The sequence below is a fragment of the Equus przewalskii genome, chromosome 13 (genome assembly GCF_037783145.1).
Source record: "Equus przewalskii isolate Varuska chromosome 13, EquPr2, whole genome shotgun sequence".
In the NCBI taxonomy this organism is placed as follows: domain Eukaryota; kingdom Metazoa; phylum Chordata; class Mammalia; order Perissodactyla; family Equidae; genus Equus; species Equus przewalskii.
This window is the reverse complement of record NC_091843.1, coordinates 58,030,902-58,058,329: the sequence shown is the minus strand read 5'-3', so window position 1 is coordinate 58,058,329 and position 27,428 is coordinate 58,030,902. Positions and strand designations below refer to the sequence as shown.

The following is a 27,428-nucleotide window of genomic DNA, read 5'->3' as shown; positions in this document are numbered from 1 at the left end:
TCCCCTAAGGAGAAGGTTGGGGGGGAACCGAGCCAATTAAACAAAGAGGCCAAGCACAAATGGAAATGCCACTGAGGAGCAAAACAGCTAGAGCAGTTTACCATGGAAGAAAAGGAAAAACAAACGGAAAAGGAATGAGGGGGAGGGGATCCTAACAGAGAATGTATCCTAACTACATCCTCAAATATCTCATAAAACAAGAGAAAGAGAAAACACTCCTACATTTAATGAAAACTGTGTATGTTTTCTTCCTAAAAGCTAAGAGGTACAAAATTCAAGAGGCTTGTTTTCCAAAGATAGAGGTCTTAGAAATAGAAAGAGTTCCATATTACTACTGACTGATTTCAAAGGGGCTCATAAACTTGTTTGAAATATCTCCTTCTGCAGGAGTTAAAAATGCAGTAAGTTAATTTAAAATAATTGTCGGGACTAATAGCAAACATGCTGGAAACATCAAATCAGTACTATACACGATCTTTGCCGGTTCCCCACAAGGCTGTTCCCCACGAGGCCATTGAATGTTGGTGCAAATGCATGCGTTTGTCTATACACCTGTTTCATTTGGGAGGGTAGGAATGTTTAAACCAAACTAACGTGTGTCCCACGCCCCCACTCCCTTCCAGATCCTCTCTGGATGCTAAGGGGAGCCCGGGCAGCTTAGCAGATAATACACGATAACAATACCACTTAACAGACAATACAGCTATGAATTTCCATGAACCTGGATTCAAATTCTGTCTCCTATACTTTCTAGCTACATAATCTTGGGCAAGATATTGAAATCCCTAGGCCTCAATCTCCCCATTTGTAAAATGGGGAAGACCTACATCAGCGGTCTTTATGAGACGCGGTAAGATAAAGCATGTGGAATGTTTGGCATACTGCCTGGCACAAAACAGAGCTAAAGAAATGTGATTGTCACTATTGGTATAAGCTAATGGTGGTGTTATTAATCAAATCCCCCAGGAAGCTGTGATGGACACATTCTAAGGTGCCCCTGTGATCCCTGTGTCTCCTTGTGTGACACAGTCTCTTGTACGATACAGCCTTTGTGTGATACACTCTTACTGAGTCTGGGTGGGACCTGTGACTGGCTTCTATGCAGTACAATGTGGCAAAGGTGATGGGATGTCACTCCCATAATTACATTACATTATATAAGACTCTGTCTTATCAGCAGACTTATTCTAGAATCTCTTCATTGCTGGCTTCAAGGAGGCCAGCTGCCATGAGTCCTACAAACACAAGGAAATAAATTCCGCCAAGACTTCAGTGAGCTTGTAAGTGGGTTCTTCCCTACTTGAGCCTCCAGATGAGCATTCAGCTCTGGCCAATACCTTGACTGGACACTTGCAGAGGACCCAGCTAAGCCATGCTTGGGCTCCTGCTGCACAGAAACTGAGATAACAAATGTGTGTTGTTTTAAGCCAGAAAGTTTGTGGCAATTTGTTACATAGAAAACCATGTAACAAATAGAAAACTAATAGAGAAATACTTTGTCTTCCCCATCATATTGATATTGGGCTCCACGGATCAGCTCTTCCCTTCCTATCACTATTCTCAAAACACTACTTACAGGTTGATCTTATGACCATAGTAATGAATCTTCTTTTATTCAGCTAGTTCCAGTGTCACCATTAATAATAACTCAACAGATGTTGAATCTCTTTTTGATTATCTATGATGAACACAACCACCAGTTACATTTTACATTTTAGTTTAACCATAGCTCTGTAATATTTAGAGAGCTGGTAAAACTTACTAAAGCCACTCAGCATAAATTTTCACATGAACTTGCTCTTCCACAATCTGGTAAAGTCTCAGACATGAATCACCAAGGCATAAAACGCAGGAGGAGAAACTGCTGGGAGTAGGATCAAAATTGAACACGATGGGGATAATAGAGATAAAGAATAGATCCAGATAGAAGTAGGGGAGGGAAACAGAGCCAGGAAGTGGGGGAAAGCAGGTTGTCATATTTTTTGACCACCTGAAAACAACACAAGAGTAAGCTCTATGAACGTAAAAAACCATCTAAAACTCTGCCTCCTAAGAATTCAAAGAAACTATTTTCATACACAAATGAAAAACAAATAAGTACTGAGGTCAAATTCCATACGAAAGAAAGAAGAAAAAAGGAGCAGAATAATATCCCTATAAACTATGAAAGCTTGCTACACAATAGACCGGAAAAAAAAAAAAAGAGAAAAGCCCCCCAAAATAGCCTACTCTTTGAAAATAAGGCAAAAGATCTTAAGGAAGTAAAATGACATAAGACATGAAAGAACATAATTCAGAATTAGAAAGACTCAGAAGTGAGGTGACAGAACACAGAAAAGAATTAGAAATAAAATAAAAATGCATTTCAGAAATGAATACTAAACTAGAAGGCATAGAAGTGGGACTAAATACAACATATAAACCCTAAGAGAAACAGAAGATGGAGAACAGGAAAGCCAAAGTAACAAGGGAGAGATATAAAGGAGTTGAGATAGCAACAGATACTGAAGACTGGCAAAGAAGATCTAACATACAAACACTAACCATCCTTGAAGAAGAAAATCAAAGCAAGGGAACAAAACTAATATAACACTTATGATTTTAAAAAACTTCCCTGAAATTAAAAAAAAAGATTTAGGAATTTAATTAAAAGGATACACAGCAAACCTGAGAATATCAAACCAAAATGACTAAGAGTTATTCTAGTGAAATTGTTTTAAAAAAAAGAAAGAAAAACGTTATGGATATCTAGAGTAAGTGTCTTCTGAGGGAAAGAAAGTTGTATTATTATCAACTATAATATTCTAGCCCAAAATAGAATAAAGAAATATATTTAAGTAAAGAAAAAAATGAGCCAAGGGTTTTATATCCAGCAAAAATGCCGTTCAAGTATGAAGGGCACAGACACACGTCTATTAACAAGCAAGAACTTGGTGAACATTATTCCCATGAGTCCTGCCTGAGGAATCTACTAGGAAACAAGCTTCAAGCAATCAATCAGGCAATCAATCAGTCAATGGAGGGACACTGACATAAGGACCATATGGTAAACATTAAATATATAGTTACCTGTAGAAGACAAAAGGAGGAATAAAAAGGAGAGAGCATAAGATGAAATGGCTGGGTGGTCAGGCAATATGGATACAGTACAAGAGCAAAAAGTTGAGGGAATGAGGACAGTATAATACAAAAAAAGAAAAATTTTTAAAAATTCTTCTCAGCAACTATATTTATGGTAGCATTAATGTTATTTTTCTGAGACTGTATATAATAGATGAAGCAGATGAGTAACTATGAAATATTCTATCATCCTCTGTAATCTTAAGAACCAGCACTCAATGTGAAAAGAGATACAGATAAAATACACAAGAAGCTAAGTAAAAACACTCTATAGTCTGAATTTGAATTGGATGGATAAATATTAACTCCTAAGGTATTTTTATCTTAAAATGCATACATACACACGTAGGTAAATAAGTAAGTAAAGAAATAATTTCTTGGCTCTGTCCATAAAAGAGGCCTAAAAACAATAACCAACAAGAAGCAATAAACATCCTTAGCACGCAAATTATGGTTTTGATATACCATTTCCTGCTGAGAGAAACCAGGGCCACTTGGAGAATGGTTAATTCCAGGTTTAGGGCAAGAAATGCACTAGATGAACCTGGAATAACCACCAGGCAAATGTCAAAAAGACTCAGGAGCCAACTTGAAGAGGTTCTCACTGGTCAAAGATAGTATAATTGGAGCTTCTATAAAGAAAATAATTATAATGGATTGAAACTCAAACATATTTAAATCCATAAGTTCATAATAATACTTAAAAAAATGGGCATTTTCAGAGGATCACAGGGAATCAATTATCTTGAAAAATGTTAAATGGAAAGAATGAAGTTTATTCTGCTTTTCCTCTATGAACTACACCACTTTTTCAACAAATAGTAAATGATAGGAAATATCTCTATGAAAACATTCCTATTAATAACTGAGAAAGAAATGGCAGAACGAAAATACCATGAGTTTATAAATCCTAATGAATTAATGTACCGAGGCACTGAGTATCAAGAGATGCTAATATCATAAAAAGAGAACCAACCAGACACTATGTGCCTCCCAGTGAAAAAACAGATACCCTCTACTGTCTTACCAAAGGGACTGGACATGCATCTGACTGAGCCTCTGGACCCAGCCGCCATTTTGCAGGAAACACAGGGGACAGAGGAACATGTTGAACTGCACCATGAATGTGCAATCAGCAACAACCAGACTCTGGGACACTCTATCGGTCAAATAGCCAGCTTTTAACAGATTAACTATAAAGCAAACAAGGAATGGAGGGAAAACCTGGAGATTAAGAGAGTCAAATGAAACACATAGTTTTTAAATGGGCAGGACTAAACTCAACTGTCTAGGAACATACACACTTTGGTGACAAACAGTAAAGAAACATTTCAGGAAACATAACTATAAAACTCATGGTAGTGGTCACTTGGTGGGAGGGAAAAGTGCCATTGGGATGGGACATGAGGAGGGACTTCTGGGATGAGTGGCAAATTCTATTTCTTGACGTGGACAGTGGTTATGAGAATGTTTGCTCATTAAGCTGTAATTTGTTTTGTGGGAATTTCTACATCTATGTTTTATCTTAAAATTTTAAAAATAAGTTTTTTAAAAATCTCCAGATCCTTTACCTGTGCCTTGGCCAATTTCTTTTCCAGAAGGTCCCGTTCCCGTTCTGTTTGCTGCAGACGTTTATTGAGCTCTACTATATCTCCCTTGAGTGATGCCAGGGCTGCCAAATGAAGCTGCGGTGACAGAAAGAAAGGAGCACAAGGTTAGACCCTTCAGCAGAAACTCATTTCCTTCCCTTCATTCCTTGTAATTAGTGTAATCATATAAAAAATGTATCATCCAAAACGGGACACTTTAGATGCTATTAATCTCAGGAGACAATGGACATAAATCAGGTGCCTTCAGGCAAGCTAGGTTATATGGTCACCCTAAATGTAACAGGGAGAAAACTGTTATGTATGCAGTAGGACCTAATTGTGGATGGGCCACTCAGAACAGAGAGCAAAGCTCCTCATTCCGAGGGTTTCTACTGAGTTACTAAGTAAGGATGAGATTAAGAGCTGGTGTGGGGCTGCCTGATTCTCAACAAAGAAGCAAGGAAAAGGCAGAACTGAATTAGCTTTTACCTCTGGAAAATAAGAAAGTTGAATAGGGCAATTCAATTTTTTGCAATTCAATCACCCATATCGCCGTGTGTTCAGACAAACCAAAGGACTGAGTATTAGCAAAAAAAAAAAAAAAAAGGAAAGCTCCTATTTTCAGACAGTCTCCTCTTAAAGTTGGCCCATTTATTTTCTTGCCAGCTCTTCCTTCCTCATTGTCCCCAGACAGACTAGACTGACCTGCTGCTTCTGTGCTAACAAGTCATCTTGCAGGAACAGAACCAGAACTCTGATAAATTATTCTCTGAAAAGACAAACCAGGAAGGTATCCAGATATCTTTCTCAACTCTCTCAGGTTAACTGCAGCTAGAAATAATGTTCTTCAACAGATTAACAAGGGGTAACATACACTTCCGGGATCTCAACCTGCTTAACTTTCAAGTTCTGAACATTGAGCTTCAGCTACACGCACACCTACCCAAATACACAATTTCTGGTTGGAAGGATGGGACTCTAAGATGTGTTCAATGCGCTGATCCCAGAGCAACACCACCTTCCAGCCTCCTTTGCCCTCTGAGTCACTACTTCTCATGTCTTCACTGTGAATTCCAGGTGAAGCTCAGACAATGCCCTAGTTGAATTCCACATTACATTTGGGTGAGTGATTAGAATCAGAACCAACCCTCCCTTTTTATAGGTTTTTTTTTTTTTTTTTGTAGCTTCTGCCAAGAGGGATTTAAAGTTAGGAGTGAGCAAATAAATCTGATCTTTAAAGATGGACACAGTACAACGAAACATCATTCAACTTTGAAGATTTTAATTCCAGGGTTAGAAAAATGCTCTTTTCTGGGACCTGCCCCTCCACACTGCATGTTGGCTGGTAGGCTTGAGGACAGGGGGTGAGTAAGGGAGAAGGAGATAAAGGGCAGGGACTGGGGTTTCAAAGCAGTTTTTTATGTTGGACTATAACAGCAATGAATGTGACTTCACTTAATTGCATTGGGGCTGCAAACCAACAGATCAATAGACGAAGTAAAATCAAGAATGCTTGAAATTTAAAAAAGGAAATGTCAAGCAATCTGGCGGTATTTGCCTTCTCATGTAGGGCTAGGTCTGCTCAGAAAAGGTCACTTTGAGTTTCAGATACAAGGTTTTGTGTGATGAATTCTCAGCACAAATACCACAGTGGTCCCATTGTACAATCTTTTTGAGGTTGTTCTGCTTCTAGTATGGTGGAGAGGGACACAAATTCACCGCCTTAGACAGCTGGGTTGCCCCCTCCATCTCTGAACTGTCAATCTGAGGATTTTCCTTCAGTGTTAGACACTGTGGCCTGTTATACTCTTACATCAAGTCTTGGGGGAACATTCACCACCTCTCCTCTGGCGAGAAGGATAAAATACATGCAGTGCTGAAATGTTCTTCAGGAAATATTGGAGTGGAAACAAGGATCCCAGCCGTGTGAGCCTAGACTTGCTTCCTCTCTCACACATCTCCCCTCCTACTTCTGGGGAAAAGGGCTGCCAGAAGGGGTTGGGGGAAAAGCTGACAGAGGAGGCTATATACTCCACGCTGACTTCATGAACTGGGCCCAATGGGGAGACACGCAGCATAGTTATTTCCATCATAGTGCACGGCAGAGGGAGTCCAGGATGGGTCATTGCTAAGGGGAGAGCTCTGGGCTTGGAGCCGATAACACCTGCTGGCCTACTAGCTCTCCAGATGGCCATGAAGATCTGTAGGATATGCATTTGGGGCAAGTCCCTTCACTCCCCTGGATGGAAGATGCTTATCTATAAAATGAGAATAGACCAGTTGTTCTTAACCTTCCTTGGGTCACAGATTCCTTACGAATCTCATGAATGTGAAGGACCCTTCTCCTAGAGAAGACTATAAATTTGGGATTTATGCATGTGTTCCACCTAATTATGGTGATGACACACTCTGGAATCTATCCATGAACTCCAAATTAAGAAACATCTGCACTAGACGCCAGCTCTGTGATCCCACATAAATTCTGCAGACTTCTCATGTGTCACAATCACAGATGTTTGAGCGAGGAAAGGGCCCTTTGTACTTGACATCTCCCACTTCCACATCTGCAGGTGAGGATCTGAAACCCAGAGACTAACTTGCTTACTCCAGGTCCCATGGGTAGCTCAGCACCAGAACCAAGGCCACCTGTGCCCTTTCCTCACTACACAATGTATGTGACAGTGTGTTTCAGTTTTTTTACATGGATGAAAATTTTACATAAAATGTTTCCCTCTGATTATAAAAGTAATGAAAATATAACAGAAAAAAACCTGGAAAGATAGCATTCTAACATTTTAGTAGTGGCCTCTGGGTGGTTCCAAACTTTTTTTTGGATACTTTTTGTTTAATAAGTTGTTTTTTCTTTTTTTTTTAAAGAAAGTTTTGTATTAAAGAAAGAAAGGAGTTATGATTGGGTTTTCTGCACAGGTAGGCTATAGCATAAAAACTGTAAAGGGTTATTTTCCTTCCTTGCTGCATCTTCTTTCTCTGTCCACCAGCTCTTCTGATAGAAGGTAAAACTTAAAAAATGAGGTAGAATATCCACATGTTCCTTAACGTTACTGACAATTACTCAGCAGAAGCTATCTACACAGGGTGGGAGGTGGAGTGGGGAGAGAAATTTGCCCGCAAGTTGCAAGATGTGTTGTTTAGAATTGGGCTGGCAGACCGCTCCCTCACCACCTGAAAGCTGAGATGAGATGAGTTAAGTTCCCATTAGAAGGAGTGGACATTCCCTGTGAATTTCAGTTCAGCAGCTCTCCTTGTCCCACCTTATCAATAATCAAAAGCTGACTCAACCTCCCTTCTTTTTTCTTTGGTGAGGAAGACTGGCCCCGAGCTAACATCTATTGCCAATCTTCCTCCTTTTGCTTGAGGAAGATTGTCCCTAATCTAACATCTGTGCCAACCTTCCTCTATTTGGTATGTGAGATGCTTCCATAGCATGATTTGATGAGCAGTATGTAGGTCCACGTCTGGGATCCGAAGCCGTGAAGCCCAGGCCACTGAAGCAGAGCACACAAACTTAATCACTATGCCACCGGGCCAGCCCCTTGACCTCCCTTCTTTTCAAGTTTCACCCCCACGTTCTGGCAGACTTGGTGATATCCCTGCAAATTAAAAAGCTAGAGACTTTGTGAACAATGCTACAAGAATTATGCAGGAACCTACATAGTGTCAAGGCAAGCATTAAAAAATAAGAAGTATAGAGGTCCTTCTGGGTAATTTTTAAAAGGAGTGACAGTGGGTTTAAATCCTGGAAAGAAAATTTACCAAAGCAACCATAATTGTCAAATATCTATAACAGGGAAACTACATTTATACCATTTTGGGGAATCTCTTTACTTACATCTTGGTTTCTGAAATGGCCTCTAACTTGAGTCAGAGGTCCACACATATGAACTCTGAAGTACCATTAAAAGACGTTTCACTAACCAAAGGGAAAGAAAACATATGACGTTTGGAATCTGTGCTAGTCTCTTCCCCAACACATTTTTCTTTTCATGCTCAGGAACAAGATCCTGATTTTTCAGCTGGTCATATTACTGCTCAGCTAAGTCATGCCAGTTCCCAGCCTCCTTTGCAGTTGGAGCTAGGTGTAGTCATGTGACAAAGTTCTGTCCAATGAGACGTAAGCAGAAATATTATGTGGGAGTTCTGGGAAAATCTTTTTGAGAGAGGTCACACTCTTCTTCTCTTTCTCCATCCTTGCTGCTTGGAACACTAATGTGATGGATGGAGCTCCAGCAGTCATCTTGCTTCATAAAGAAGTCTACACTCCAGGGAGCCAAAAGGTGCTTTAGTCCCTAACAACTTTGTAGAGCCACCCTAAGAGCTTTGGACTGCTAATTCCAGACTTCTGTAACAGAACAGCAAGAAACAGACCTCTGTTGGACAGACCACTGTTACACTGAGGTACTCTGGCAAATGAAGCTGATCTAATCCTAAATTATAAAGAATCAGATAAAAGTGGGTACAAATCGCATTTATGCCACTTGTTGGTGGGTTGTCTTTGGACAGTTTATTTAATCGTTTTGTTCTAGGGCTGTTGTAAAGACAAAATAAGACCATTTCCATAAATTGACCAGCACAGTGTCTGGAACCAGATAAACAGTCAACAAATGTGCATTTCTCCTTTCCCAGCCAAGTTCTAAGCCACCAACCTTATCAGACAAAGCACCATCAAAGGAAGGGAGAGGGACATTCAGATGAGTAAGTAACACAGTCCTGTTTTGGAGAAGCTTACTTTCTCGTGGGTATCGGCACAGGACTGAGAAACCATAGCTGCTTTGCTGGATTCTGCTGAAGTCCTAAGGCTTCTTTTAAGGAGCTGACTGCCAAAGCTCTTAGTTCTCTGTGAAATTTAACCTGAGGCCTGAGCAAAGCTGAGATGAGACCTTGACACTTCCTATACACATCTGAGTCTAGTGCATGAAGGAGATACATATGTACATGCCTCGTATTTCTGGAGATAAAAGGCACTAATTCCCTAGGCTCTTCCGAGCCCTGCTTCACATTCATTTTACAGTGTTTCCAAACAAAACTAAACCACCTGGAAATCTGGCTGCAAGATAACTGTCAAAATGGTTGTTATTTTTTGATGAAACATTACTTGACTAATATTTCACAGTTCAACTTGCTCTAATGACAGGCTCTCTTAGCCTCTGACAGATAAGGTGTACAGCCGCCCGGGGCCTAGGTGAGAAGCGAGCAGTGCATTGGAGACGGCCTCTCCCTGTGGTTCCTCCTGGGCTAAGTGGACAGATGTCTCTCCTGTTACACATTAGCTGTGAGACAAAGGGCTTTGCATTTCTTAAGACGCCCTTTTAATCTAGAAGCCCAATGACTGACGAGCCCCTAGGAACATCACGGTGTACTTAGAGTTGTAAGGTGCTTCTCTATCTTGCTACAGCTGGCAATAAAAACAACCAACACATGTCTGCACTCTCCCGTCATCCCATTGGATCTTTGCCATCACACCACAGCTCTGTGGCCTACAGGGAAGCTGTGATTCCCAGTTTGCTCGGGGACAAGTACTTTTCCCAAGGACCATGGTTGGTGAGGGGGATCCGGGATCTGAATCTAGGTTGTCAAACTCTAACTCCACTATTTTACTCATCTTTCTGGGACTTTAGTCTGCTCTTTAACAGCATTGTCTTCCACAAGACCAAACACTTTCACAGCCACACCTGAGACAGAGGAATGAGTTCATCCTTAGAGTCTCCATCCAGACACAGGTACCACAGGGCGCTGATGCATGGCTGAGCTGGCCTTCCCTGCTTGGTTGGCAGGTAAGCTCATCCAGGACAAACTGTGCTTGTTCTCTTTCTCCTTTACTTGGTCTGGATCCCCGGGGTGCTCCTGTAAGTTGTGCCGTTCCCTGCCAGGGTACCTCTATTTCCTTCCCACTAAGAGGTGATGGGAATTACCATCCTATCTTTCTAACTGAGCCACTTGTCCTCCAGACACAAGGTCTACACAGTTTTTGCTTATGCTTGGGTGATGACAATGGTGAACTGTTCTTTCATGTCATGAACTGTTCTCTTCATTAAAGAAGAAGAAACGAGTGCAACTAAACTTTACTGAACCCATACTCTTGGCAGGTTCTGCACCACGTGCTTTCTGCGCTGTACCTAACTCAGTCAGCTGCAGAGTCCCGCAGAAGACAGGAGTGTCAAAACCCCAATGCCAGCCTCTGGGAATATTTTGAGAATTCCAGGCAATTCGACAGTAATAATAGGAGTCATAATATTAACAGTTACCGTTTGCTGAATGTTTAATGGGTACCAGGTGCGTGGGCTAAGCACACTTCCTGCAGTATCTCATTTAATCCTCACCACAACGCTGTGAGACAGCTGTTATTACTTCCTTCTGACAAATGAGGAAACCAAGGCACAGAGGAGGAACAGGAAATCAGCCCGAGGGCAGAAAACTAAGAAAGAGCAGAAGAGATGATACCACACAGACACTCTATGTCCTCATCTTCTCTGCCATGTCCCTCGCTGGCACTTCCATCTCAATATGCCACTGTTCTCCCTTACTTGTGGGATGCACATACATGCGTGCATGTGTGTATGCTTGTGCACGTATGTGGCGAGAGGGGGAATGTGGGGTGGGAGGTCAGACACGTGCCTTGACAGAGGCAGGGACTTGGGGAGAAGCAGGGTCACAATCTCCATGGATGGGGGGTATGGGGGGGGGTGGCAGGGCACCCCTCTAGTAGCAGCAATGAAGCTTGGGGCTGGTGGGCAGCGCACCTCGGTGTGAACTTGAGGGACTCTCACTTCCTGTGCTTTTTCATCCTCTTCAGAAGGGTGAGTACCTGACAGCCCCACCCTGAGTTCTGTGCTTGAGGTTTTCCATACTTTACTTGCCCACTGGTCCCAGAAAGGATCTGCCGAGGCTTCCCTATATACAGAACATACAAAGAAGCTTCCCTATATACAGAACAGATCAGCAAGATCTTTCCCCTAGAAATTGAAAGAGCACTCAGAATCGCACATCATCTTACCACCGGCGAGGGAATTCAAGAATGTCTAGTCCAATTCCCTCGTTGTAAAGACACGAAACAGACCCAGAGAAACAAGGCTCATCAAATTCCGAATTCCTCCTTCCCCGTCCAGAGGCTTCCTACTCTCCCACATGGCAATCCAGGAGCTGGTGAATAACGTGTGCACCTCAGCCCTGTCCTTGGACATCTGCACACAAGAAGGCAGCCTCATTCAGCTGCCTCCCCAAGACTGCCCACACTCAGGCTCTAATTCAGACACATCCAGAACAAAATCCCTGGCAAAGGGGTAGCGTTCCCTGCCAGATGGACACAATCGGGCCTGTGTTGTGGCTTCCAGGACTGGAACATTCCTGTTACTGCTAGAATTCCAGCTAGGGGCACCTGCTGTGCAGTATTTCAAGAAAGGCTGTTCATAGCCTTGAAACTTAAAACTCATTAAATATCATCTACAAGATTGCCCACTGCATGCAGATCACTTCTGCTGCCCCAGATTAACCCAGAAAGCGAAGCTTTTCATCTCTCATTTTGCCTGATGATTTCATTGAGAGGTCAGTGGCCCCTGACTTACTTCTTAAACCTCCGTTGAAATTCAGTTGTTGAAAACAGCATTCTAAGGCCCTTAAACACGGTAGCACCAGAATACCATCCACACAAGAAAACTGACGCCATGCAAGGGTGCCTGACATAGGCGATGGTTCCAAACCACAAAGCAGGGCCCAGGGACTAACCATGAAGGCAGCCACACCGTCAGCCCTAGCACCCACCTTAAGCAACCCTTTCCTTGCCTCAAATAAATGGCTGGGGAGATGGCTCTCAAGAAGAGGAGGTGTCTGAGACTGACTATTCCAGCTTTGAAGATGACCCTTAATCCCACCCTATCTGCAAACATACGCTCCTTAAAAATGAGTCACATAATTTTTACTAGAAATAACATCAGCTAACATGTGGGTGCTTACTATGTGCTAGCTGCTATATTAAGCATGTAACACGCATTTTCTCTATAATCCTTCACATAGCCTTATGAAATAGGTACTGTTGTTAAACTCAGTTTGAAGAGGTAGGAATTGAGGCTGAGAAGTTCAGTAGGCTGTCACACTAGTAAGCGACAGAGCTTGAATGAAAGCCCACGTCTGTCTAACCCCAGAGCCTGGTTCCTAAACACCAGGCCTCATGCTCTGCAATAGAATATCACAGCACTTCTGAGATCCTCACAGATACCCACGGAACTGCTGAGAAGATAAGGTCTCAGGCAGAGTGCACTTTTATAAAAGAGGGAAACAGAATTGCTAAATTAGCTTGGGGGAACAGGTATTAATTCTTTAAAACTTCCAACATGTTGAGAAACAGAAATCCATTCAGCTGACATCAGACCCAGGAAGTTATCAGAGAAAAATTAATCTGTAGCTATTTCCATACCTTATGAAGGAATGTTAAAGAGGAAAATATTGCAGTGGAGGTGAAAAAGCCCTTAATTATGCTAACCAAACAGTACAGAGGAGGAAAGGTTATTTTAACTGACAGATCTTTAAAAAGAAAAAATCTAAACAGTAGACTATTACATACATTTTTTAAAAATTTAATATAAATATTATAATAGTTGCTAGTAAAAATAAGTCAGTATTTCCCACTAACAGATAAATTCTTACTTTTTGTAGTGTTATTTTATTTTCAAAGGAAATCAAAATTAGACGTGTATACAGACATTTGGAAAGAAACACAGATAAAATAAAGACATCGCAATAAACTGGAGCACCTACTTAAATTTCAAGGTGGGCTGCATCCTAATGACACATCACGAAGGAGATGAAGATGCGACAATTAAATCCTGCTAATCAGAGGACATGCTATTTCAGCGTGCGCTAAATACTGATGGGATTCCTGAGGCAGAAACTCCCAGAGAATTACGTGAACAGGAGTAAAAGAGCTCCCTGACAAGGCCTGCATTGCTCATAAATTTTTATATTGATCCACTTTAGCAGGTATCGAATTCCCCATTCCAGAGAAACCAAGTACCTTTAATGGTGAAACAGTCAATAAACTCCGCAGAGCAGGGAAGGCCAACGTATTTTTGCAGCCATAGTTGCAGTGCTTTGGAAGGACCTTAGTTTTTACTGGATTGAGGACAATGTTTTTCCTTTGGGAAAAAAACTGAAGATTTAGATTTGAGCATTTGTGTGTTCACATATACAGATACACACTTATACACATATACATGTAGTAACACACACTTACATACATAGGGACTTTACGTGTTTACAAAACACAAGCTTCCAGACTTTTCATTAAAGTACAAGAGACAGCCAAGATGTCGACTATTGAAATATTCAATACAATCATTTTTAAATGCATTCCCAACTTTCAAAAGATACCTTAAAATGCACTATTTCATTTAAAGAAAATCACTTTAAATTGCTTGATGCCATCAACAAGCTCCCAGTTCAGTGAAGGCACAGTGAAGCCCTGACTTCTCCCTCACAGTGGGGCTGCTGACTGGTGGGCCACTTACCACTCCCTGGTACCCCTAATCCAAAGCCCCAGAAAGGGAAGGAGAGAAGCGTTTCAAATCTGCTCAGTGTTCCCCCCGTCGGGGCCCTGCTGATTGCTTCAGGGAACAGGGTGTTTAAATAGAACAAAAGGTCTGAATCATCTCTCCCTTCCAAATCACTTAACCCAGCCAATACTAGTCCCAGCCAGGATCATCTTGTTCCCAGGAAAGGAGGAAAATGGGAGAGGGAGTAGAGGCAGAGAAAATGATGGGGAAAAACAGTTAAGTGATTAAAGACACAGGCTTTATTACAGAACAAAAACAAATAAAACCCCCAGACCTGAGTAGCAGTTCAGCTTTGGTTAAGTTGTTAAAATTTTCCAAGCCTCAGTTTATACATTCTGTAAAATGGGAACGATACCCAACCATATAGAGCTGTGAAGATTAAATAACGTACTGCAGGTAAATAACCACAACGCTTCCTGGTAGAATGTTAGCCACAATGACCATTATCATCTTAATTATCGTGATCATCAGGTCACGCTTTGTGCTTGCTAAAAAGTGTCAAGATAAAACTGGGCCTTGAAAGCAGTGATGGGTTACTTTCCTATCTCCTTGTTTACACAGACCCTGATTAAGCAATCAGAATGACTCATCACACTGAGGCCCAGATCACATTAATCACAGTAATGTACACTTTGCCTTTCAACATGTGCAACTAAATCAGCTACTCCCTGCACCTTAGCTGGGCCTGCAGGTAAACAGGCAAACACATTAATCCTGAACAGCCTAGAAACTGCAGCAGCCTCATGCCCTGTCTGTCTCCTCCCTGCGCACCCCCCACCCCCCCCCCCCGACCAGACTCTTCACATCACAAGGTAAGAGAGGGACGATCAACAACCAAGTGGGACATATACAGTGACCCCAAAATGAATTTCCATAAGAACGTATCTGAGTAGTAAAAAGAATTTACTATAAGCAAAGATATGCACAAAGATCTGTTCTTGATAGCAAAAGCCAAAAAAGAATAGTTGAATAAATTGCCCAATACACATAATACATTATGTTGTTAACAAAATAGGGAAATACATACCTAACAATTAACATGGTAATCCTCATTCTCTCAATTCTTTCGGGTTGCTTTCCACCTGTACCCACCAACCACGTGGAACAAGTTTTCCTTTTCCCCTACCGCTTTTCTATCCTTTTATTCCTCTTTATTTTTCGCAATACTTACTACTACCTGACAAATATCATATAGGTTTTTTGGTTGACTGATTCCTCCATGAGACTATGAGTTCCAAGAAGACAGACATGTCAAGAAACTGGGGAAACAGCCAAAGAACAAAACGAACTGTGCCTGGCACATAGAACCTCAGACAATACTTGTTGAATGGATAAAATGAGAAAATTCAGTCAAAAGAACTTAGATGATCCTTACCCCCACCACCTAGAGATTCTATCATTCACAGATATCTGTCATTTTTCTACATGTAAATGTACTTAAAATAGCTTATGTGAAACAATGTTTAATATAGTATTCTCTGCTGTACTTCAAACTCTCCAAATAATCCACTGTATCATTAACACCCTCTTAAAGTCATCCTACCACCAGAACGATCCTCCAACCCCCAGTGGCCCCTCCAGGATGTCAACGTTCCTTTTGATAAGTGCTGCCTAGGACAAGACGAATTCCGGCCAGCACATTTCCTATATGCCAGTGACTATGCTAATTGCCTCACACGGGTTTTCACTGAATTCTCACTCAACAAGAAAAGCACTATTATTACAGCTAAAGAAACTGAGACACTGAGCTTTTCTAGTATTTGAAACCCAAAACTCTCAAGCTGACCTATCCCCCTCACCATTACTGCATCTCATTTACCATGGTTCCAGCGTCACGCTTTCTTCAGACTGCACGATCTGGCTTGGGCCAAGGGAGAGAATCTGAAGAGTCAAGATTGCAGACGTGGGTGGCGCTCAGCACCGGATGGTTCACAGTAGTGCTGTACAGGCTAGAAAAGCCACTGGTACCAGAAGGGAGTTTCGGTGAGATCCCGTGTCCTGGCTTTGACGATGCGTGGCGCTGGAGGGAAGAAGCTACGGTGCAGGTGAAGGGTAGGGTGAACTCTGTGGCCAAAGTAACCCATAAAGACGCCATTTCTGCAGCTGAGCCATTAACCCAGCAAAGCAGGTGTGTGCCCCACCCAAGCTGCCAGCACTAGCCTGGCCAGGGCCTGGCGAGTGTTTCACAATTCCTTGCCAAATCACCAAGATGTGAGAACTGCAGATGAGAGCTGTAACACAATGCAAGTGAGCCACAAACGAGAATGTTACACTGTCATTTGAGTCCAGCTTGACAGCATTCCGGCCCCTTTCTTGTAAGGAGCCGCTTGCCCGTCAAGGGCACCCTACCCTTCCACTTTGCCTCTAGAAACCACAACACAATAGTAATTCAGACAGGTACCTAACAACTCAGCATTATTTTAATAAACATAGTCTCCTTTTCTTCTCTTACACCTACAAGGAACACATTTCATCACATATGCCTTGACAACTTTCTTATAGATTGATTTAGCCCCCTTTCCTGTCCCCTTCATTTCACGGGCTAACTCTGAAATTAATAAAGTACATGGCGGGTTGTGGATTGCAGAGAGGGGAGCTAAGGACAATGTCAGGTCTCCTACATCGGTGCTCATCTCCACCCTTCTGCTGTCATGGGGCTTCTGTAACAACCCTGGAAGAGAAGCAGCAGAAAGGATAAAGAGGAGGCCACACCCACGGGCTGATGAAAGAAACTTTCCTTTGGGCACAGGTATTGTCAGTTGTTTCTAGCTTTCTTTAAGTGGAAGGAGCCCCTAGTCGGGAGGCACCATCTTCTAGACTATTATGTATGGCTCCCAACACACCGATGCAGAGTTCTGGACCCAGATGAATGATGGTGACAGAGGGACAGTTTGGTTGCTCAGGGACGTGGGGAGCTTTTGGGTAATCACAAATAGCAATAAGGTGTTCTTTCATCACACATTTTTGGATATGGAATTGCTTTCTTCCCATTACATAGGTTCATTTGCAAACTACATTCCTCCTGTGCGTTATAAAGGGGCGGGGGGGGGGGCTGCATATTTCCCCAAGCCCATGAAGTCCAACCTAATCCTTCATTCATTCCTTAGGAAAAGAGGTGACATCTACTCCTGGAGTTTCTTGCAATGTCTACACCCTCTCTGAACACCCCTTTCCTCTTAACTCCTTGTAGACATAACACTAGAATGCAAACACAAATCCCCTAAAGCTGCCTTATTTTGTTTCCTGAAAGCAGAAGGGCAGTGAGCAGAAAAACTAAGATTCCAAGGCTGTTTAGGAAGGAAACATTTCCAACCTAGATAAAAATGTCAAAGGAAAGCCTAAATCTAGCAGCAGCTAGAAATACTGGAGCTCCAACAATACAAAAACCAAAATTTACCCAAACTATTAAAGCTCAGGTTCACTGCTAAAGAAGTTGACACTGTCAATCATCAGGCACAGGAGTAAATACAGGAGTGGGAAAAACGGTGAGGCAGCTGCCTGATATTCAGATGCAGCCTCCTTAGAGGCCTGAGTGAGGTGCCCTGTGAGGTCAAAATTCTGCAATGCCAATTATGAAAGTGTTGGTGATACAGTTTAAGTGCAAACCCCATTCTGAGATGGATAAATAGGATAGTAAGATCCAAAGACTCTGTGAGACAGTCTTCCCATCGATCTCAATCCAGGGCATCACTTATGAAAAATATTGAGCTTAGTTCTGGGCTCGCTGAAAATATCACAAATGTGAAATGGGATTATTTAGCTCTGAGTCAAGAAGGATGAAGGCAAATTAGCATGAACTGACAGGCATCCGATGAGCCCTCACACTGAGGGTGGTCACCAGCGGGCCCAGCCTGAAATAATGGGTTTACATTTTGGCATGAGCATTCAGGTTTGCTCTCAGTCTCTCCTGAGAGGGAAGCTTGTTATGTCTTAGAAGGTACAGCCAGGGTTATGGAATTCTTCTCAAAAACCTTTTGAGATGAGAGTGAGTCTCATCTCTCTGAGCTAATGTGGGTGCAGTCCTGCCTGGGCGTTTAGTCTACAGCCTCTCGAAATTCATTCCAGTCTGACGATTCTCTCATTTTACAGCAATAGATGCGCTGGGGCAAAAAAAAGGTGAGTCAACACACAGAGCAATTATGGAGGGGATTTCTCTCCATGTGCAAAGAAAAACAGAGGTTATTTCAAGGGAAGCATGGGCACCTCAAAGTAAGCTTTTGTTTGTGTTCCTGGTTTTCAAAAATCTTGGCAACTGTGATTCCAACAGAGCAACGTTTACAGGAGCACAGGCCTGTGTATTTCGTTCCCTGCTGCGCTGTGGCCCGAGGGCTGTGGCATTTACACACCTGCAGGGCTGAGGGTGACCCAGAAAATGTCGGCACTAGAACTGGATATTTATTTAAAGTGATTGGTATATAAAAGAATAGCTAACCCTCCCTCCAAATAACAGGCTAGAGTCAAAAACGTAGAGAACCACCACCTTCCCTTTGCGATGGAACAGATCTAAACTCCTGTTAGACTTTTACAACAATCCTTCCTGGGGCAGAGAAACCTGATCGACAACTATCAACTTCCCTTTTCAGTTGCCATCTGAGAAAGAAACCAAAGTTATTCACAAATTGCCTACTGCCTCAAGATGGTAAAAATTAAAAATTTAACCCACCTCATTCCAGATATTACATTCTTTTGGGCAAGAGACTTACGTTCACAAACAAAAACTGGGAACATATCAAATCCATTTCCAGGGAAAATACAGAGCCTGAGAATATCCCTGTAAAGCAACGAGGTTTAGCTGACTTTTCTTTAGTCATTTCACACACCTAATGTGATATGAAACTGTGGGCATGCCACAACAAGCCTATTTGCAGCTTATACACTCTTCAGGCTCACATCAACATGGCAACTGGAGAGCCTTAAGGAGTTGATACTAACATGTGGAGTGTTAAAATTTTGCTGAAAATGTGCTCTTTTTTCCTAATAGATTCCAGATGTTGAGTACCCTCATATCCATTTAGACCAGTGCTTTACATGATCTGTTCTTCGAAATCTTTTGAAAAAATATACTTGCATTTCTTTCTCCCACTGTATTGTATGGACAAAAACGCAGTTATTCACATACTTTTAAAAAAACTTAGAAAGATTAAGCATCCCCTTTAAGTTAAATGATTTCCACAGGAAAACATTAATAGGGTATACAGAATGATAAATCTATGCTATGAAAGATGATAATATAAAGCAGACTTCGCCTATGGTGAATTCAAATTCCAGAATATACCATGTGCACAAAAATCTTGTGGTTTATGGAATTCTGAATCTCCAAGTTTGAATAGTGGGCACAGGCCAGAGCAACCCATGGTTTTCTGCTGTGTCGATGTTTTTTTACTGAGCCCTCCTCGTGGGTGGGGTTGGGGGAGAAAAGGGCAAACAAATTGGAAGTGGGGAGGGGAGAGCAGGGCAGGGGCAAAAGGTCAGGCAAGGTGAATCCCACATACTGCATTTTACCCCTTAAAGTCTGTAAAGCGAAGAGCTCCTGAACTCGGGCTAGTCCAGGAACAACAGTTTCGGAAGGCTTCAGCCCCCAGAACCAGCTCTCCGGCAGGCATCCAACAGAAGCAATCAATCCATGTAAAGATTGTGTTGGCTAAGCAGACAGAGCTGTCAAACAAGCCCCCTTTGCCTCTCCCTCCCCAGTTCCCCACCCCAGAGCATCCCCAGTCACCCCACCATAGAAATCTCGGGATTGCCACTGCCCCAGATGCCTGTCCTCTGCCCTGGGGAGAGGGGAAGAGGAGACAGTGATTTGCATCTCTCTTGCTGTTTTGTGGCTAAGAAGGGAAAAGGAAAAGGGAGAAGGGGGAGGAGTCACTCCAAAAGACAGGGGGAAGGGGAAACAGAACAGAGATGCCATTAATTCTGAAGGAAACCAAGAAACCCAGAAAGACAAAGGAAAATAAGGAGAAGATAATTACGAAATAGCATTACAGATTAAAAAAAAAAAAAAATGGTCTTTTGAACGACTTCTTCTTTCAGGACCACTCCTGCACTTAAATGTGTCAAAGCCTGCATCTTGCATCATCTCTAGTAACGCCACCCCCACACCCTCCCAGCCAAGCATACCGAGGAGCATTCATGCTTAGATAATTGTGTGGAGTTGAGCTGTGGACTGAGAAACAGCTTGAGGTTGTTCTCACAAAAGAATTCTCTCATTCAGACTCTGTCAAACTGCTCAGGTGCAGAGCCAAGGGGGTTAATGTCCAAGTTCAGAAACTCTGTGCAGGTCACATTCTGGCCACGGGGAGACATAAGGGTGGGTTTCTTAAAATGCATCGACTTGCCCTCTTTCCCGTGACAGGTCACCTCTTGAACTGCTGTGGGATGACCTGGGAGAAAAATAGAAAGCTCTGCAGCCAGGCACTCCTGTGTGAGTGTAGGGAACAATCAGAGGGCTGTCTGGAAAACAAAATGCCTCATTTCTTTAATGGCAGCTATTCAGGCAGCAAGAAGCAATTCAGGGACTGGCCAGCAAAGTGCACTGCTTGGGAGATGGGCATAAATGATACGTTTCTATTCTGCTCCAGCATTTATGCATTGCCCAACTTCACTTTGGTTAAGTAAAGTACTTTCTTCTGGGGATGGCAAGTACATGACACCTCAGCTATAGCTACTACACATATCGCAACTCCAATGTAAAAGTCTTAGGATTTTTGTTTGTCTGTTTGTTTCTTTATGGTGAGGAAGATTTGCCCTGAGCTACCATCTGCGCCAATCTTACCCTACTTTGCATGTGGGATGTCTCTACAGCTTGGCTGGTGAGTGAAGCATGCCCACACCTGGGATCCAAACCTGTGAACCTGAGCCACCAAAGCGGAGCATGCAGGACTTTACCCACTTGGCCACAGGGCTGACCCCCAAAAAAGTCTTAGAGTTTTTAATAAGATAAACAAATGAGTATTATTATTTCCTTTTGAAAGGACAAGATCACTGGCAGGTCTAGTCTTCATGGAAAGAAGTAATTAATGTGGTGTCTAAATTTAATTTTTTCTTTCTTTACAGCAACTACTTCTTTTAAACAGGGACAAATGGAGCCATACAGTGTATTTGGTTCCATTACTTCTTTCACCTTTTTCTCCTTTCCTTCAATGGACTTTATTTCTACTCCATGGCAGAAACATCCTTCTCTTGTAGAATTGGGCAGTATACCATTTTCCTACCTTAGGCAGGAAGCTACATTTCTGCAAATTTCTCATAAACCAGAACCGCACAAATGGTGGGAAGCTTGGGGGCTTTTTTTGTGTGTCTGTAATGAAAGTACCTGAAGGCCCAGCTTCTGTCTATCCCCACCCACTCCTGTTTCCCTATATGTTCTGTGGAAGCTAATTCCTACCCTACCCATCTCCCAGGGGTACTGGGGAGAGGGGGAAACGTTAATGCTTGTTGTATGTTACAAGCACTATAAAATGTTAGTTATGATAGATGATACAGCTCAAGGTGGTATTTACTGACTTTTATACGTAACTCCCTCTACTTGGGTCCTTAAAATTCATCTCTAACACACTTTATCAGGTTTACCTCTGTTTATAAAGTTTGGCAAGAATTCGTGTTACGGACTGTAGCCTCTTTGCTAATGGAGTCAGTCAGTAGTTACAGTCTAAGTAAGCACCTCTGACGTGTGCCTTTCCCACAAAAGAGCACTGATCCTTAAGGACAAGACTTGAAACTTGAGGGTCGGGATTCAGATATTGCCAAATCATTCTCAGTATCTTTACACTAACAAGAGTCCCCTAAAGTAAAGGGTGAGAGTTTGGCTCCCAAACCTGGGATTTCTGCATCCTGAACTGAGACTTCGCTGAAGTGCTGGGTATGAGTGGCCCTAATGCTCTGGCTTCAGATACGCTGGGTACTCTCATGAACCATTTCTGTTTTGCAGGGGCATTTGGCCATGACCTCACTGAATCACAGACAGGGAGTTCCTGGAAGTTCACTCAGATACCTGCCTTCAGCACAAAACATCTAATCACAACTGGGAACGTCCACAAGGAAGTTCCTGAGACAGATTCAGCAGAGCATACCCACAGCACGGACAAGATAACTTCCCATCAGACAGGGAGCCATATTCTTGACTCCACAGACTGGAGGAGGAAGCACAAAAAAGAGAGCTGTTTCATCATTCTGGTACTGATAAGCCTGCATTTCTGCCCCAAAATGTATTAAGCTTCAGTCTGGCAATTAGCTGACAAGGGCAAAAATGCACAGACAAGCAGAAGGTGGAAACCCCCTTAACCCAGAAAATGTAATTGGCGGCTCTGTGTCCATATCATTTCACAGTGGTTACTGGGCAGCCTCCAAGAAAAGAAGCAGCTATGGCAAAGGAATTCTCCAGAAATTGTGAGGTTTCAAGGCACAGAGAGCTTCAGAGATATCTGCCTATCACACCAGGAAGTCCTGGAACTCAGCAGTAACTGACACTGTTGCAGGAAGCCCCACCTAAGGAAGGCTCTCCCTTCCCTGCCCCCAGGGTCCATCTACCATCAGCTGGAATTTCTGACCTAGAAAAAGTAAAATGGAAAGCTATCCAAATGCTAGTTGACTGACTTCAGGCACTGTGGGTGTTTTGGGAAAAAAAAGGAATTATTATTTAGGGAAAGGATTCTGTATGAGAACACTAGGACACTTTTCTCCACTCAAAGAGTGGAAGACGACAGACACATACCAGTGGAGAGTTCACAGCAAATGAGCACAATTCAGCTCAAACAATCCAGATACCTGACTTCATACTGATGACCAAGTTCCACTTAAGAATGAGACAGCACTCAGAGCTGACTGGCACAGCTGCTGTCCATGTGACCAAAAACAACACAAGCAAACATCTCAGGCATCAAAATCACCTCTCTAAAGTGATTGAACAGCCCAGGTAAGGTTTCGGAGGTTGTTAAAGCTACTGAGCCTCTTTATCAATTCACTTAGATACAGAAAAAGCTTAATTTTCCTTTCACACTATATGTGGTCAGCTATTGCCTACAGCTTCACAGCTGAGAAATCTTTACTTTCCATGGACATCTCTTTCCCTTCTAAGTAACCTTGTTTGAATAAAAAGGGGTAGGGTTGGAAAATATAAGATTTTGCTCTTTCCAGACACCTTTTAAACATTGATAAAACCCAGAACAAACCAGGCTACAAGAAAGAAGACTCCATCTATAGCCATCTGTCCATCTTAACATAATTACCTATGTGCTGGATGCACCATAATTTAACCAGCAACCAATTACTGGATGTGTAACCAATTTTCCTTGTTGTACAATGCTGCAATGAAGAACATTAGGACAAGTTCCTGGAAATGAAATTATTTGGCCAAAGCTTCTAAGTGTGAGATTGTCTTGTCCACAAAACCTATTGTAGTATATACTTCTGCCAGTAGTATCTATTTTGCTTTACTCCCAACAACCCTACATATATCATTTAAATAATTTTTTTGCTAACATGGTTCCAAGATGACTTTGAGTTTTCATTTCCTTGATTATTTGAGGTTAAACTTTTTTGATAAATTTATTGGACATATGGCTTTATTTTTTAATTGCCTGTTCATGTTCTTTGCTCATTTTGACAGGATGTTGACTTCTTAAAGTTTGATGTGTATTACAGATATTAACCTTTTGTCATATATACTGCAAATATGCTTTCCCAGTTGGCTGTTCACCTTTTAATTTATATAGCATTTTTTGACATCTATATATTTTACATTTTTATGTTGTCTCCATAAATCTTTTCCTTTACAGATCTTTCCCTCTGCTTTCTGTTTAGAAAGTCCTTCTCTACTCAGATCAGATAAACAGTTACCTATATTTCTTTGTGATTTTTTTAACATATTCATTTTAAAATCTTCAATCATCTGTAATTTCATTGTATACAGAAACTACAAATCCAACTTTGTTGTTCTTATTTAGTATTTGTCCTATTACTACTGAAATAGTTAGACCTTTTCTACTATTCTTATATGTAGCTATTATCATATAATTAAATCCTTTTTGATATTATTTTAAATTACAGTATTATAATGTTTAATGTTGCATTAGTGTAAAATCTCCCCTTTTCCAAAAATATTTTAGCTGCTTGTTTATTCTTCCACATAAACATAAAATTATTAAGAAGATTTTTAAAAATCTCATAGGGCTTTGGATGAGAACATCATTGAATCTCTACTCTCCCTCCAGTCAGTGTAGTACGTATACGACTGAACCCCATCTAATAACACGGGCATTCCATTGATCAATTGTAATTTTCTTCGCAGTGGCTCTCTTCAACCTAGACTCAAATTCCTTGAGGACAAACACATGTCTGTTTTGCTCCTTAGTGTATTTGATTCTTAGCAGCTAGTACAATACAAACACATATATAGTTACTGAATGAACGAAATCAAAGTGATCTAGAACATTTGTCTTGACTATCTTTAGTATCTCTAACCCAAAACAGCTAAAACAGCATTGTAACTCTGAATGCACTTGGTGTGTGTAAACTGAGAAAAGGTGTACAAGGGATTTATAGGCCATGGTACCCAACTCTGACTAATGGCATAACCAACTCCAAAGATGAAGACATTCCTGCATTACTGCAATAGCAACACACAGGGCAAAGGCAAGTGGAGGGTAACACTGGGGTAGAGTAAGATAAACTAAAATCAACAGATTAGGAATTCACGCTCGAGAACTACAGAAACTTTAGTAGAGTGAAGACCATTGTAATCATTGCCGTGGAGGAGTAGAGAGGTCAGCAAACGATTTTAAAAAGTGCTAGACCCAGGCGCCGGCCCTGTGGCCAAGTGGTTAAGTTAGCACGCTTCAACAGCCCAGGGTTTCGCCGGTTCGGATCCTGGGCGTGGACACGGCACCGCTCATCAAGCCATGCTGAGGCAGTGTCCCACATGCCACAACTAGGACTCACAACTAAAAATACACAACTATGTACCAGGGGGCTTTGGGGAGAAAAAGGAAAAATAAAATCTTAAACGAAAAAAAAATGTGATAGGGGCTGGCTCCGTGGCCGAGTGGTTAAGTTCGCGCGCTACGCTGCGGCGGCCCAGGGTTCAGATCCTGGGTGCGGACATGGCACCACTCGTCAGGCCATGCCGAGGCGGCATCCCACATCCCGCATCCCACATCCCACAACTAGAAGGACGTGCAACTAAGATATACAACTGTGTACGGGGGGGTTGGGGGAGATAAAGCAGGAAAAAAAAAAAAAGACTGGCAACAGTTGTTAGCCCACGTGCCAATCTTTAAAAAAAAAAAAGTGCTAGACCCAATGCTAAGAGAGATTTAGGACATTTAAAGGACAATGGCCTAGGACAGGGGTGGGTAGAGAGAGAAGCATCCTGAGTCAAAAAGATGGCCTCAATCAGTCTTCCTGACCTCTTTTTCCTAATGCCTCGCTGAAGAGACTCAAATAATAAAAATCAACCCGCTGGTAGAGGCTGGAAGGAATAATGGCGAATTGTGCCCCAATTACTGGTAAGGATCACCTGTATTCTTTATGACACGTAGGGAGCACCTCTCTGATCTAAAAATTTACTGATATTGGGATATATTTACAAAGATATTTATTGCACACTGTAATAATGACAAAAACTAAACTCAACAACTAAAACACATAAATGCCAATCTACAGGGGAGTGAGTGAATGAACTGTGGCATATCTACATTTTGTAGCTGTGAAAGAATGAGATCTACTGGAGACCTTAGAGAAAAAACCATGATATACTGTTAAGTTAAAAAAAATTAAGATTACGATATATCTAGTCTGATCTACTTTTATTAAAATGTTCATCACACATGTAAATATTTGTATATTTTATATGAGCATAGATGGGTATTGAAGAATATACACTACATTGTTAACAAGGGTTAAGGAGGGAGGAGGAAATATATGGGGGGAGAAGGAAGTGACTTAGCTTTTTCATGGTATACTTCTATGTCATTTGACTAGTTACAATGGGCATGCATAGCTTTTGTGCCTTGAAAGGAAAGGCTAATAATTATTCTTGAAAATAAATAGACGTGTCAACAAATTTTGAAAAATGGATATGTACAATGCAAATGTAAAATTATCTCAGAATTATCAAATGTAGAACAAACAAAATAATGAACCCCATTAGAACATACTTGAGAGAGTCAAGCTTTGATGACTCAAAGCTGGAAAGAGGTACTACAATTAGTTTTCCTTTGATTTCAGGGACTTATTTATTCTGCTTATCTCAAGACAGAGCTAACAGACAAAACCGTTTTGAAAGGTTCTAAATGGTTCTCAACATTTGGGCATATTCCAGGAAGACTAAGTTAATTTAGCTATTCACAGAGTGGCATGTTTGACAGGGAAAATGCAAATCAGATTACTGTAGTTAGTGTTCGATTAGCCACTCAAACTGGAGGGGAAGCAGTGACAGACAAGTAGAGACGATGCCGCAGCCGCCATAATTTATTTCACGTTTGAAAGCCTTGTTCAACTTGCTGAGGAAAATATTCAGGAGGTTGTATGAGATTGCAAATTTGCTGGAGTACCCCAGGAGATAAATTAAAGACCAATCACATGATATTCCTTATAATATACTCTAAAATATAGTCAACTCTAAGGAAGAGATAAAATGGTCCCCAGCCAACCATCCCTAGAGTACTTTTCATGAATGTTTTCAACCTGTAGGTCATGACCCATGAATAAGTTTAGAAATAAATTTAGTGTGCTGTGATCAGCATGGGTCTAGACAAGAAAAAAAAGGTTTGAAAATCACTGCCTTATATACTCCCTTTTTTCCTGCCCTCATCCCTACACCTCCTACTCCCAACCAGCAGGAGCAAAACACTGTCTCTCAAGTCTGCATACCCACATCCTGTGCTAATTTTCAAGGAGCTGATTTTGCCCTTTAAAAAAAAAAAAAAAAGTCAAGTTCAAGTATCCATTAGAAAATTCAAGAGATAATTCTATTTTCTCCAGCTCTCAACAAAGTGTTTTTTATAATGGGTAAGTGGCTTTGCCTTTGGATTTCTCCCTGCGAAACAGTTCCTAAATTCCCTTTTCTTGTATATTAAAATGCCACTTAAGAATAAAGGGGGTTACGACAATAAAGTTATAATGCTGGGATCAGGTTAGGTTCCTAAGGATTGCACAAACA

The 27,428-nt window shown here is 41.7% G+C and overlaps 1 protein-coding gene across 8 annotated transcripts in view; it reads right to left on the bottom strand.

Annotated features, from left to right (window-relative positions):
- MCC (MCC regulator of WNT signaling pathway) overlaps positions 1-27,428 on the bottom strand; it is a 407,992-nt gene that overhangs the window by 106,062 nt on the left and 274,502 nt on the right. For 7 of the 8 annotated variants that reach the window (XM_070571261.1, XM_070571264.1, XM_070571262.1 and 4 more), the window contains one exon: positions 4,692-4,805. In XM_070571261.1, the coding sequence (XP_070427362.1) occupies positions 4,692-4,805 (114 nt within the window). Of the gene's footprint in view, positions 1-4,691; positions 4,806-16,091; positions 16,435-27,428 lie in introns of those variants that run through there. The other variant, XM_070571266.1, reaches the window with a different exon arrangement.